Genomic DNA, 12,775 nt, shown 5'->3' with positions numbered 1-12,775 from the left:
TCACCGTGCCGTCTCTCCAACCACTCCTTGATGGTAGGGAAGAGCCTGTGTGTCCACCGACCCTTTCCCGAGCATTCCCAACGCTCTTGCCATCTATTTAGCGATCTCTCCCTTTCGGCGTTCTTCGCCTGCGATAAAGGAGAGATAGACTTCGCATTATATATATTCGTCATCTCATCTGCCAAGATGTCAATGGGCATCATTCCAGAAATGACGAATGCTGCATCATCTGAGACAGTCCTGAATGCCGAGCACACTCTTATGGCTGTTCTTCTGTAGATTGAACTCAGTTTGTTACTGTTAAATGTAACCTGCAATGCCTTTCCCCAAACTGGAGCTGCATAGAGCAGGATCGAACTCACTACCCTAGCTATAAGCAACCTGGAAGCATGCCGTGGCCCTCCCACGTTCAGCATCATTCTTGCCAGGGCCACACTCGCAGTGGATGCTTTGTCATAAACATACTGCACATGTGCTTTATAGCTAAGCTTCCCATCTATCATCACTCCCAAGTATTTGATCGCAGGCTTAGAAGTGATGATATGATTCCCAATTTCAATACGGGCAAAATTTCTTTTACGGCGCTTGGTGATAAGGACCGCTTCCGTTTTTTCCTCCGCAAGTGTCAGATCAGAACTCTCAAGCCAACCCTTAACAGCACTGATCGCTTCGCATGAGTATAACTCAGCATCTTCGAGATGCTTTGCGACAACAACCAGCGCTATATCATCGGCGTAGCCCACCACCGTGGCTTCCTCCGGAAGGGGAAGATTAAGAACATCATTGTACATGATGTTCCTTAGCATTGGGCCCAGTACAGAGCCCTGTGGGACACCCGCGGAGACAACGTACTCTTGGGGTCCGTCATCGGTGTCATACCAAAGCCTCCGTTCTTGTAAATAGCTGTTGACAATAGCTGCAAGATAAGCGGGAATACCAATCTTCGCCAGTGATTCCCGTATTAGGTTCCAATTGGCCGAATTTAATGCATTTCTCACATCCAGGGTCACTACTATGCAATATTTGCTAGTACTGCCCCTTCCGTGGATTGCATCTTCGGCCAAACCAGTAACCATTTTGATGGCATCAATGGTTGATCTGGCTTTACGGAACCCATACTGCCGATCTGAGAGGCCTCCCTGGCTCTCAACAACCGAGAGTAATCTATTATAGATTACTCGCTCTAGAATTTTGCCCACAGTGTCCAAAAGACAAATAGGTCTGTAGGAGGTTGGCTCACCTGGAGGTTTGCCAACCTTAGGCAGTAGCACCAACTTCTGTCGTTTCCATGATGCAGGAAATATCCCCTCGGACATGCACACTTCGAACAACTCAGCGAACATGCCCGGTCTGGATTTCACGGCAACCTTAAGGGCCTTATTCGGCACGCCACCCAGACCCGGAGCTTTGTTATCTCCTATCCTAGTGCAGATCTCCAGCAGCTCATCACTGGTGACTGGCGGTATTGCCGTGTCGTTCAGAGGTCGCTGGAAGCTGTGTATGCCCTCCTCTTGCTGAGGGAATAACCCCTGGATAATTTTTAACAAGAGTGAAAGGCACGTGAACTGCGTGGATGATCGGCCTCTGAATCGCCCAAACACGATTCTATGGGCGCTCCCCCACAGGTTTACGTCCGCTTCTAAACAGAGCTCCTTAAAGCATTCCCTCTTGCTCCGTTGGATGGCGAGCTTGAAGGTTTTGCAGGCTTCCTTATAGGCGCGCTCTTTTTGCCCTTGGTCGATTCTGCCTACCGCTCTTTTGGCTCGGTGACAGGCTAATCGAAGGCTGGCCAGTTCAGCATTATACCAGTAGTTTGGTCTTCTACTGGGGAATGAGCACCTCCTCGGCATGGACGCGTCACACGCTTTGGCGATGCATTCGACCACATGGGCAACTCTTTCCGTAGAGGCGCCTGCTTTATTAGGTTGGTCTAACCACACCTCCATGAAGGTCTGCTCATCCAGAGCTTTAGCGGACCAACCTGACATCTTTCTCGGTTTCGGGCATGATGATCTTATGCCCGGTGACTCCACTCATAGCCCAAAGAAGACTGTCTGGTGATCGCTGTGGGTGTAATGGTTGCTGACGCACCAAGAAATACCACGTGCCAGTGCAGGGCTAACAAAAGTTAGGTCTACGATTGAGGTAGACCCCCCTTTCTGAAAGGTGTTTACATATCCATCGTTGGCCAGAACGACATCTAACTGTGCGAAAGCGTCTAATAGACTGCGGCCCCTTGCATTTGTCTCTCTGATACCCCACTCACGAGCCCAAGCATTAATGTCACCAGCAATCACCCTTGGACTACGACCCCTTGCGTCGAAAACAAGACTGTCAAGCATTTCCTCGAATTCGGGCAGTGTTAGGCTTGGTAGAGCGTAACAGCTGTACACATATACCCCGTTTATTTTCGCCCACACAAAGCCGCTGTATGTCTGATTCCCAGTACATTGTATGGCCTGTCGATCGCATGCCCATATCGCCGCTCCACCAGAAGAGTCTATAACCCACACGCCACCGTGACGGTTTCTATAGGGTTCGCTAATGATGGCAATTTCCACCTCGGATTCGTAGATGGTCTGCTCGAGTAAATCTTGAGCGACCCTACAATGATTGAGGTTTATCTTTTAGCACTGTCTAGTTTTTCACTTTCCTTCATCTCACTCTTTGGGTTTACTTTTCAGATTCTGTTGTTAATTTACACTTTTTTGCAACAAGGTCACTGTTCTTTCCACTGACGTTGTTGCAAAAACGTCACTGCAACAACGTCACTGTTCTTTCCACTCACTTAAGGTGTGGCGCGGATTCGGCCGCTTGGTTTTTTTGTCGTCTAGTATTTTAGGTCGCGTAAATTTGTCGAGATGAGGTTTTTCCGTCGCATTAGTTATTTTAGCAAAATTTTTTCGAATTTTCAGCACTTTTGAGTAAGTACGCCTGCTTCCGTTGCCGGTCACTTCTGAACTCTGTGACTTCTTGGGCGGACTTTCGGCCCTTTTATATCCCGCAACATGCAAACACTTTACCAGAAAACTACTTTGCGCCTTTGACAAGATCTCCTTGCTACCTTTAGAGTCATCTGTTAACAATTATCCTAAATATTCGCCCTACTGTCATACAATTTTGGTGTCCTGGCTGATTGTCATTACCACGATTTACATTGACGTCACACATAATTTTCCCAAAGTGATTTTCGTCACAATACTCTATTCCGGTCCTTATTAGTAAGAGGACACACTAACTGCAATGCTTTATTCAAATTATTGCCAACAACAATGTATCATTCTTTGCAGGTCAGGAAAAATGCATCACCATCGTATGCAGGTCGCACAGGACCGGTGTCCAAGATTGCCTCAACAGTTGAATCAAATGCCAAACAGCGCCAAAAAGATTTAGAACGCTTAAAACTCCTCAACGGGTCCATGGATACCGAGAAAGAAAAGACTGAGGAGAGTCCTAAAACACAAGTAAACGTCCCGGAAAAATATCAAAATCGAGAGTTCAGCTTCGGTAAGCTAACTCCAACATTAAGTCAAGCTGCGTTCTCCTTTGAAATAGACGTGGGTAAACAAAATGCTAATGTAGCCAAAGCGAAAGCAATTGCCACCCTAAAGAAAAATCCCATTGTAAAATCGGATCCAAATTTCATAAAATACCGTGGCACAGTACAAGGCAAAAAACGGGCTATCGACATCATGAACGAGGAGAAGGACAACGAAGCAAAGCGTCGCAAGATTGAAGAGACGGAGCGAAAATCCCGTATCCAAAGAATAATCGACGCGACTTCTTCTCACACGAACCTTATAAAATCCCGCGAGGACGAGGAACGTGATAAGTATTTCAATAAGATGGAGAAGAAAGAAGCCCTTGAAGAAAAAATGTTGGGTACATTCAAAATAGCATGTAAGGCTGTGATTTGTAAGCAATGTAAGTACACTGCCTTTTCGGCAGCAGATCGTTGCAAGGAGGAGCGACATCCTCTGAAAGTAATCGATGCCGAAAAGCGATTCTTCGAATGTCAGGATTGCGGTAATCGTACGGCAACGGTTCATAAACTTCCGAAAATGAGCTGCAAGAATTGCTCAGGGTCGCGATGGAAACGCGCCGCAATGATTCGAGAGAAGACAGTTGGACAAGGAAGAGACCTATCCATCCGTGGTGATGAGGAGACATTCATTGGATCATTTTCTGGGGCACCTAGTCTTAATTTATTAGTTCCTGATGAGGATTAATAAATGTGTTTACATGAAAAGTAGGACGAACAAATGTAGGTTAGTGTTTAAGAATATTTTTGACTCATTTTACGCAATGAATAAATTGTTTCTAAACATACATTTTGAGTGGTATTATTCGTGAAACTGCAGTCTCAGAGTTTCATCCGGTCATGGACTCCGAAAAACTGTTTTAAAGAACGTTTTCCTAGGTGTACTCCCTTTGTTGTTCGATCACATCGTCTGCTCAATGGGTCGTATTGTATCCTCATTTTTCATTACAAGTATCTCCCGTATTTTTCGCATACTAGCCTAGAACCTTTTTCATCTCTTCGAGCCTCTTCTATGTTGCTTACTTTGATCTTTGATGCGAATAGTCCTATTTAGTCAATATCTTTACATAATTGGGGTAACAATGAGCGCCAATTATGTAAAAGTACATTGACTGGGCTATGTTTTATTCTGGCAAATACAGAGCGCAATCTGACGAGTCAATTGCACTTAATTTTGTTCGACGGTGAGCTAATTAATTCTCCTCTTACTGCTTCTCGAAACTTCACGGCTATGACCTTTGACTATCAAAAACGGACTATGACTAGTTTCTGGAATGTGCGCACAATCCTCGACAACAATAGGGATATAAGTTGGATATTCTGGGCCTAAGCGAAATAAGATGGTAGTACTCTGGAGTGTACTCCTCTCCTGCTCGTCAATCCGATGTCGGTTCATTTCTGATAGCTAACGCAAGTCGCGCTCTGTGATCTTGATGGGTGATCTGAGTGCCAAAGTATGCTAGGACATGTCATGGGGAAGTAAGGTTTTGGGCCTCGTCATTGATGATACATTGTTCCCGCACGGAGGCTGCTATAAGGTCAGTTGGGTTTCAACTGACCGGCACCGTACGAGCAATCAGATCAACCACTTTGCAATCAGAACTAAATTTAGGAATTGTCTTCTGGATGTGCGTAACAAAAGAGGCGCTGACATCGGCCTCGAAGGAACCATCTGATGGCCGCTTACATTGGCTTGTGTGTAGCTTCCCCCACTTCTCGCTGGGTTGGAGAGCTGCGACTCCCAATGTTCAGCGTCAATGGCTTGTCTGATCCAGCCGTCGCCCGACAGTGGGAGAGCTATCTTGCTGTTCGGAAGGCAAATACACTGAGTAACCCTGAGCCTGAGAATATCGATGAGCATTGGACCACCATAAAAAATGTTTTTTTCTTGGGTACTATAGTATCTCCTCCACGAAATTGTCGGGTCTGATAACTGCGTTGAATGCATCATTTAACCTTCTTCTTTTATCCGCGAATCTCAGACAATGGAACATAACATGCTCCGGATCCTCGGGTGTAGCGGCGCATTCGGGACAGTCTCGAGACTCATCCAATCCGAAGCGATATAAACACTTCCTGCATCCACTGTGTCTCGTAAGGAACTGCGTTAGGGGTAATTTTACTCTCCATGCTTCCGCTTGATCCAACTCTCAATATACGGGATTAGTGTATGGGTCCAGTGACCTTTTTTGAATATATCCCACCGTTGCTGCTATGTCCTGTACAACTCCTTCCTAGTGGCTTTCCAGAAGCACGCAGTCGCATCGGCTGGATTCGCCCACCTTCTCCGGCGAAGACAGTGTGTCTCATTCGCTAGAAGATCCAAGGGAATCATCCCCGCGATGACACACACTGTCTCACCGTTTACCGTCCTATATGGCACTGCACACCCTCAGCGCGGACCCTTGGGGAACACCTACTGTCACAACATATTCTTCCGCCCCGTCGTCTGTCTCGTACCAAAGAACTCTCGATTATCCGAGCTAAGTAACCAGGGACACCCAGATTAGCCAGAGTACCCTTAATCTAACCCCAATTGGCCCAGTTAAAAACATTCCTGACAACCAACGTCACCCCTGCGCCGCATTTGCCAGCGGACAATGCCTCCCGACCCAAGTCCACTACCGTTGCTATTGCATCGTGCTCTGCGAAACCCATACTGCGGCTCCGATAGACCACCCGCTAGCGCGACGAACGGAAGCAGCGTGTTGTATATCACCCTCTCCAATATCTTCTCCATAGTGTCTAAAAGACAGAACTGAGCGATTTGAATGCCCCAAGTCAACGCTATCAGCCAATGGAGAACTGCGCTACGGAATTGCTTCACGCACTAACGCAACCTGGATCAAGTGGCGTTGACGTCTCAAATCTAAAATTTACCGCAATGTCGTCCGGCCTGTCGCTCTCTATGGTTCTGAGTGTTGACCAACTATAATAGGAGACGAAGATGTTGCGTTGGATTAGTGGCGTGACACATTTGGATCACATCCGAAAAGAGGATATCCGCGATCGATATGGAGTTGCATCGATCGTCGAAAAACTGCGAGAGAGGCGTCTTCGGTGGTATAATAACTTGCCAAGATTGGTCTGAACATCGAAATTGATAGTAAGCGCCCAAAAGGCCGGCCGAAACAACGGTGGCTTAATACGCTGGATAGGGATTTAAAAGCCTCGAGATTGCATCCAGATCAGGCACTTGATAGAACCAAATGGCGAATCCGATCACGATGAGTCGACCCCGCTTGTTAACGGGACAAAGGCCGAAGGAAAAGAAGAAGATTTGATTGATGTAAAATGCACATTTTTTACTCTAAATATATTTTTGTGTTTTTCTCAAAATAACAATTTTGTAGTTATACGGTTTTTCCACTCATCGATTCAATTGAAATAAAGCATTATCTTCATTCAAAAAAGTTCGGTTTTCATAGCATAGCATGATGTGTGGAGGAACGAAAATGCCAAAGGGCCTTCCCAAACTGACTAGCAAAATGGCCGACAAGTGTCTCTTGACGGACACACTTCGGTACAAGTGTGGCGCAGCGGGGTTAACAGCATTGGAAATTTATTTCGAATGTTGTTAAATCAACGCCTACTCCGCACGACGCTTAACGCTCAGCGTTCGGGCGCCAGGTCGCGAACTCGCTCGCGGTCTTCTGCTCGAAAAGGGCGGACGGGTAGCAGGTCGTCAGGACAACGTACGGACCCAAGCATTTGTTGGTACCATCGTAGATTCGACGATAAAGCTATCAGATGTACGCTCCCGTGTAAATTCGCGTCTACCACAAAAAACTAGGTCCGCGGGGGGTCCTGGCGATGGCCACCCAGAACGCAGCGCCATGTCGCCTAAAGATTTTTGATCCCCTCAGCAGGCGCAACTACCTCGTAGATACTGGTGCGGAGGTTTCGGTTCTTCCCGTACCCCGACACCATTGGCTATTTCCGCAACCATTGAAACTGGCGGTAGCAAATTCCTCCCGAATCAACACCTACGGGTATAGGCAAGTGGACGTGAGTCTTGGCTTGCGTAGGACGTTTTCGTGGCGATTCATCCTTCCCCATACTAAGCGCAGACTTCTTGTGTCACTATGGGTTGCTGGTGGACCTGCAAAACAAGTCTCTTATAGGTCCCACGACCAACCTTAATTCGTCGGGCCAAATGGCATCTCACCCAAGTAACAATCTTTCTCTACTTTTAGAGGACATTACCGACTCTCGTCTTCGGGCACTCCTCCAAAAATTCAGCCAGATTACTACCGAATGTAGTCTCTCTAAACCAGTAAAGCACAATGTGCAGCACCTTCGACCTTGGATTTAACCAAGGCGTATCACCAAATCCCTGTAACTCCAGAAGACATTCCAAAGAGGGCAATATGCACACCCTTTGGACTCTTCGAGTTCACGCGGATGAATATCGGGTTGTACAATGCGGCGCAAACCTGTCAAAGGTTCATCCACTCGGTCCTGCGAAACCTCGACTTCTGTTTCGTATATTTGGATGATGTTTTAGTCGATTCTTCCTCAGAGTCTGAGCACTTAGCCCATCTCAAGTGCATTTTTCAACGTCTCCTTGAGGCCGGTTTAATTCCAAACGTTGATAAATGCAAGTTTCTCCAAATACAGGTGAGATTCCTGGGCCACTTCATTTCCCCTGACGGAATACAGACAAGGTGCAAGCAATTACCAGCTTTCCGCGTCCGAAAACTGTGTCTGTCCGAAAACTCTATCGTCGTTTCCTGCCCAAGGCCACCCAAAACCAGTCCGTTTTGAACGCGTACTTGTCTGACCCCAAAACAAAGGACACAAGAGAGATGGTGTGGTCTGAAGAGGCTGTCCGCGCGTTTGATAAATCTCAACAGCAACTAGCTGATACTACACTCTTGGCATTTCCTCGACAAGATGCACCGCTAGCCGTTTTTGTTGATGGCTCTGACATCGCAGTAGGTGCTGCTCTGCACCTTCGCACGGATGCTGTCCGGAAGCCGCTGCAGCCTCCATACGAAGGCCCGTACTGTGTTCTCGAGCGGGGAGAGCATTTCTTCCAGCTCGAGATCGGAGAACACAAAAAGGTTGTCTCCTTATCCAGCCCGTGTGCGCCCCAAATCAACGTCGCGTTCATTTCGCCGAATGATGGGGAACGCAGTTCTGGGTTCAGTCGCTGAAACCCCTAGGTTTCATCTGGGGGCGGAGTGATGTGGCGCAGCAGGATTAACAATATTCGAAATTTATTTCGGGTGGGTGGGAGGCGCACGTTTTTGTGCGTTTCTCCTTGCCACCACCTGAACAAACCGTGGGCAGTTTCTGTAGTTGGCAGGGTGGTCATTGCCCCCACAGTTAACGCACTTTGGTGTCTGCTCGACCGTTTTGGCGCATTCGCCAGGGCCGTGTAACTGGTCACACTTAACGCACTTGTATGCAAGGTGGAAGTTGGACACGCGGTAACCGTCCGATGCGCTAGCAATTTTTCCATTGTAGCACTTGCTTTTTTTTTTATCTGTTTGAAGCGGACAATCATGTGCTGTATGGCCTTTATTTCGCGTAACTGTTCCTCGCTAAAGGTCGCGTCATACGTGATCAACCACAAGTCGAGATTGACACTGTTTGTTTTTGCCCAGGTCGTGGCAAAGGGTTTAGCGCTCAGGGCGCTTCAGACTCCCTAAACCTTCAATTCTTCGACGATCTCCTGAGGGAAGAACGTCGTATCAAAGCCTCGGAGGATGAGGCTAGTCGTTTTTTTAGACAGGAGAGTGTATGTGAAGAACTTATTATGGTTCTCCACAAGGTTTTTTTTCGCGGTCGAGTAATCTTCCAGCGCTTTGATGATAATATAGTGGGAACTATTTAATTTCTTGATCAGGTAGTTGTTAGGGAGTGCACGGGATATTGCTTTGAAAGTATCCGGGTTTTCAACTGCAACGAGTGGAGGTATTTTTGACTTACCTCCTTCTTGGATGGCGCTGCAGCAGCTGGTCTCGCCTGAGGTTGCTTCGGTGGTGGGTGTTTGACTGTGCCGGCGAGATGCAGCTTCTTCGTCTCGCTGACTGTGGGGTGGGACCCGGACGGTAGGGCGTGTGGTGCCGATGGCACCTGTTCCACGTGAACGGTGGTGTCCATCACTTCGGTTGGTGTAGTTGGCGCCGGAGGAGGGCCGGATGCCCCGAAGGAAAAGGCGATCATGGCTTCGAGCGACGCGATCACTGCAGTAAGGTGACGGTTATTCTCGAGAGCTTCCTCGAGCTTCTTCATTAACTTTTTGTTTTGCTTGCGCAGGGCGATCGAATCGCAGATCGCGCCAAGCCAAACCGATCTCTTCACTGTCCGATCAGGGCCCGCTTGCGAGTCGGACTCGCAGTCCCTCGAGAACGTCACCTCGGACGCTGTCTCCCCTCCGTCGTCAGCGCTTTCCGTCTGAAGATCGGTGGTTGGACTATCGGTCACCTTGTGGCGCTTCTTCCGGGTCACCTTTGTGAACTCGCCTGGTTGCGGCGCACTCGTTTTTTTTTCTATTCAGCACTGGTTACTATCTTCTATGTCTTCTTTCACTCCAAAATAAATGTTCTCACTATGTTCAGAAAATAAATTTTCGCACGAAATCGCTCCACTTGACACTAGCTTGAAAAAAATCCGCGCTCTGAAAAACGGGTTCGACTTAGTCGAGAGCTAGACACAGACTGCGGGACTTTTCTTGTGTTATGGAATCCTAGCCGCAACTGGATAATCCCGATTTACGGGTTAGAGCAGCGTGAGGCGCTGTAGCTCTAGCCAGTTGCGGTGATAAACACGGGATCAGGGGCGAGCAGCTAAATAGCTTTAACTCGACTTCCAGTGCAGCGTGGGCGCTGTAGCACTGGCCTAACCCGTGGGGAAGGTGTTTACCACCGCACCTGGCTAGAGCTACTGCGCATCACGCTGCTCTAACCCGTAAATCGGTATCACCCAGTTGCGGCAAGGATTCTATAACAACTGCTTTATGCAGATGATGTTTTCCTGGCGTCTCACAGCAAAAATGATCTCGAGCAACTTGTCGAAAAGTGGAATGATCGCCATATGCAACACGGTCTCAGATTGAATCTGAATTAAACTGAATTCGATGATAAGCGACCAAAAGGTTGGCCAAAACAACGGTGGCTTGATACGCTGGATGATGATTTGAAAGCCTCGCGACTAAATCCAGATCAGGCTTTTGATAAAGTTAAGTGGAGTAACCGATCACGACAAGCCGACCCCCCTGGTGAACAGGACAAAGGTTGAAGAAAAACAAGAAGACGAGAACAAACATGCGTGGTACAGACTCTAGACGGGAAACCACGCCTACCTGGTCAACAGTCCATACAAGATGTCACCGGGATAAAATCAGTTATGATTCTTTCCATTTATTTGTATTTCCAAGTCGGCCCACATTGTTTTTATCGAAATTCTTCTGTTTTCAAGCCTCAGTGACCGCTCCGAGGAGCCCAATTAACGCTTTGGTGCGCTGTTTTGATCCCACAAACTCCTAAGACCGTGACTGTTGTTATGGGAGCAGGGAGGCAGAGTCCAGCCGGCTCGGATCTTCTGAGCCAGCCCGTAACATTCACGAAAGAGAGCAGCTCTCCCACCCTGCAGCTAGGAATCTCTCTGAGGTCCCCAAATAATGGTTTACCCAGTGTCCGCAGCCCGACTATAGCTGGGCAATCGCAGAGTGCATGAGGGTTTCCCTTCCTTCTCCGCAGCTTCGGCAATACGAATTGAAGGATATGCCGAGCCTAGCGGCATGGTCCCCATGGACCAGTGCCCCGTGCAGACCGACGTAACCTTCGCCATCTCAGACCCGCGACTGCTAGGTAGTGCGAGTAGACTCGGCCCCCGACAGCCGCCAGCGGAACACCGACTGTATTCGCCGCAGGACTGCGAAGAGTAGAGCCTTGCCTGGCCAATCCGTCAGCCCGCTCACTCCCATCTATGTTGCCCGGAAACCCAGCGGAGAGTCACCTTGAGCGTGCCGCCCAGACGGCTCAGCGCGTCTCTGCACTGCCTCACCAACCTAAAAGATGCCCTCGCTGAGTACAAGGCCTTGATGGCCGCTTGGCTGTCGGTCAGAATGGCTATGTTACGCTTGGGGCTCGAATCTTCCTCCAGGCATCGACAGACTTCCAATATCACCCGTACTTCTGCCTGAAATACACTGGCGAAACCTGGGAGACCATACGAGTTGGATACACCGTGTGTATTCGAGAAAACCCCCGCGCCGACTCCACAGGCCATCTTTGATCCGTCCGTAAAGAATACTGTATCATAGTCTTGCAACACGCCGCCGGTCTTCCACTTTGCCCTGGTTGGAAGATCCACAGCGAAGTTTCTCGTGAAGTTCAGCTTGCGTGTGGCATAGTCCGTGGGGGATGCCCAGATTTCCTCGAGATATTTCATCTAGGGTGTTGCTGTGGCCGTAGAACTTCGCTGCCCAGCATCCGGACTCACGTAGTCTGATGGCACTGCACACTGCAACATATTTAATGTGGAGGTCTAGGGGGAGAAGATGCAGAAGTACATTGAGAGCATCTGCCGGGCAGGACTGCAAGGCCCAGTAGCACCTGCACGTGAATCCTATTAAGCTTCGTTCTATTGTATTTTTTCTTCAAAGCCCGCCACCATACAATAGAGCCGTAGGTTAGGATTGGCGCACTGCAGCGGTGTACATCCAGAGAACCATCCTCGGCCGGAGACCCCATTTCTTTGCAAAGGTTCTCTTGCAGGCATAAAAGGCTATACAGGCCTTCTTAAACCTCAGTTCTATGTTCAATCCTCAATTTAGCTTTGGATCCAGGATTACACCCAGATAGTTTACATCAGAGGAAAGAACCAATCTTTGTTCATTCAGCCGTGGTAGATGGAATTCAGGTATCCTTGTCTTGGTGGTGAATAGCATCAATTGCTTTTTGGTTGAGTTTATGCTGAGTCTGCATCTTGCGGCCCACAGGCACACCTTCCGCAACGCTCCTTCCATGATGTCGCTCATAATGGACAGAAACATTCCTGATACTAATATCACCAAGTCGTCGGCATACGCCACCACCTTCACCCCGTTGCTGTCCAATGTACCTAAAATTTTGTCCATTACTATTAACCAGAGCACCGGTGAGATAGCACCACCCTGGGGCGTGCCTCTGTTCACAGCTCTGGTCAAGTGGTTGCCTCCCAGATCGGATTGGATTATCCTGGTACTCAGCATGGATATAATCCAATGCGTGAGATACCCCT

The 12,775-nt window shown here is 48.3% G+C and overlaps 1 protein-coding gene across 1 annotated transcript in view; it reads left to right on the top strand.

Annotated features, from left to right (window-relative positions):
* LOC119646914 (protein MCM10 homolog) overlaps window positions 1-4,329 on the top strand; it is a 37,481-nt gene extending 33,152 nt beyond the window's left edge. The window contains exon 3 of the mRNA XM_038047960.1: window positions 3,291-4,329. Within this exon, the coding sequence (XP_037903888.1) occupies window positions 3,291-4,229 (939 nt within the window). The 3' untranslated portion in view covers window positions 4,230-4,329. The remainder of the gene's footprint in view (window positions 1-3,290) is intronic.
* Window positions 4,330-12,775: the final 8,446 nt, after the last annotated feature.

The sequence above is a fragment of the Hermetia illucens genome, chromosome 1 (genome assembly GCF_905115235.1).
Source record: "Hermetia illucens chromosome 1, iHerIll2.2.curated.20191125, whole genome shotgun sequence".
Taxonomy (NCBI): Eukaryota; Metazoa; Arthropoda; class Insecta; order Diptera; family Stratiomyidae; genus Hermetia; species Hermetia illucens.
The sequence above is the reverse complement of the archived record's forward strand: the minus strand, read 5'-3'. Positions and strand labels throughout refer to the sequence as shown.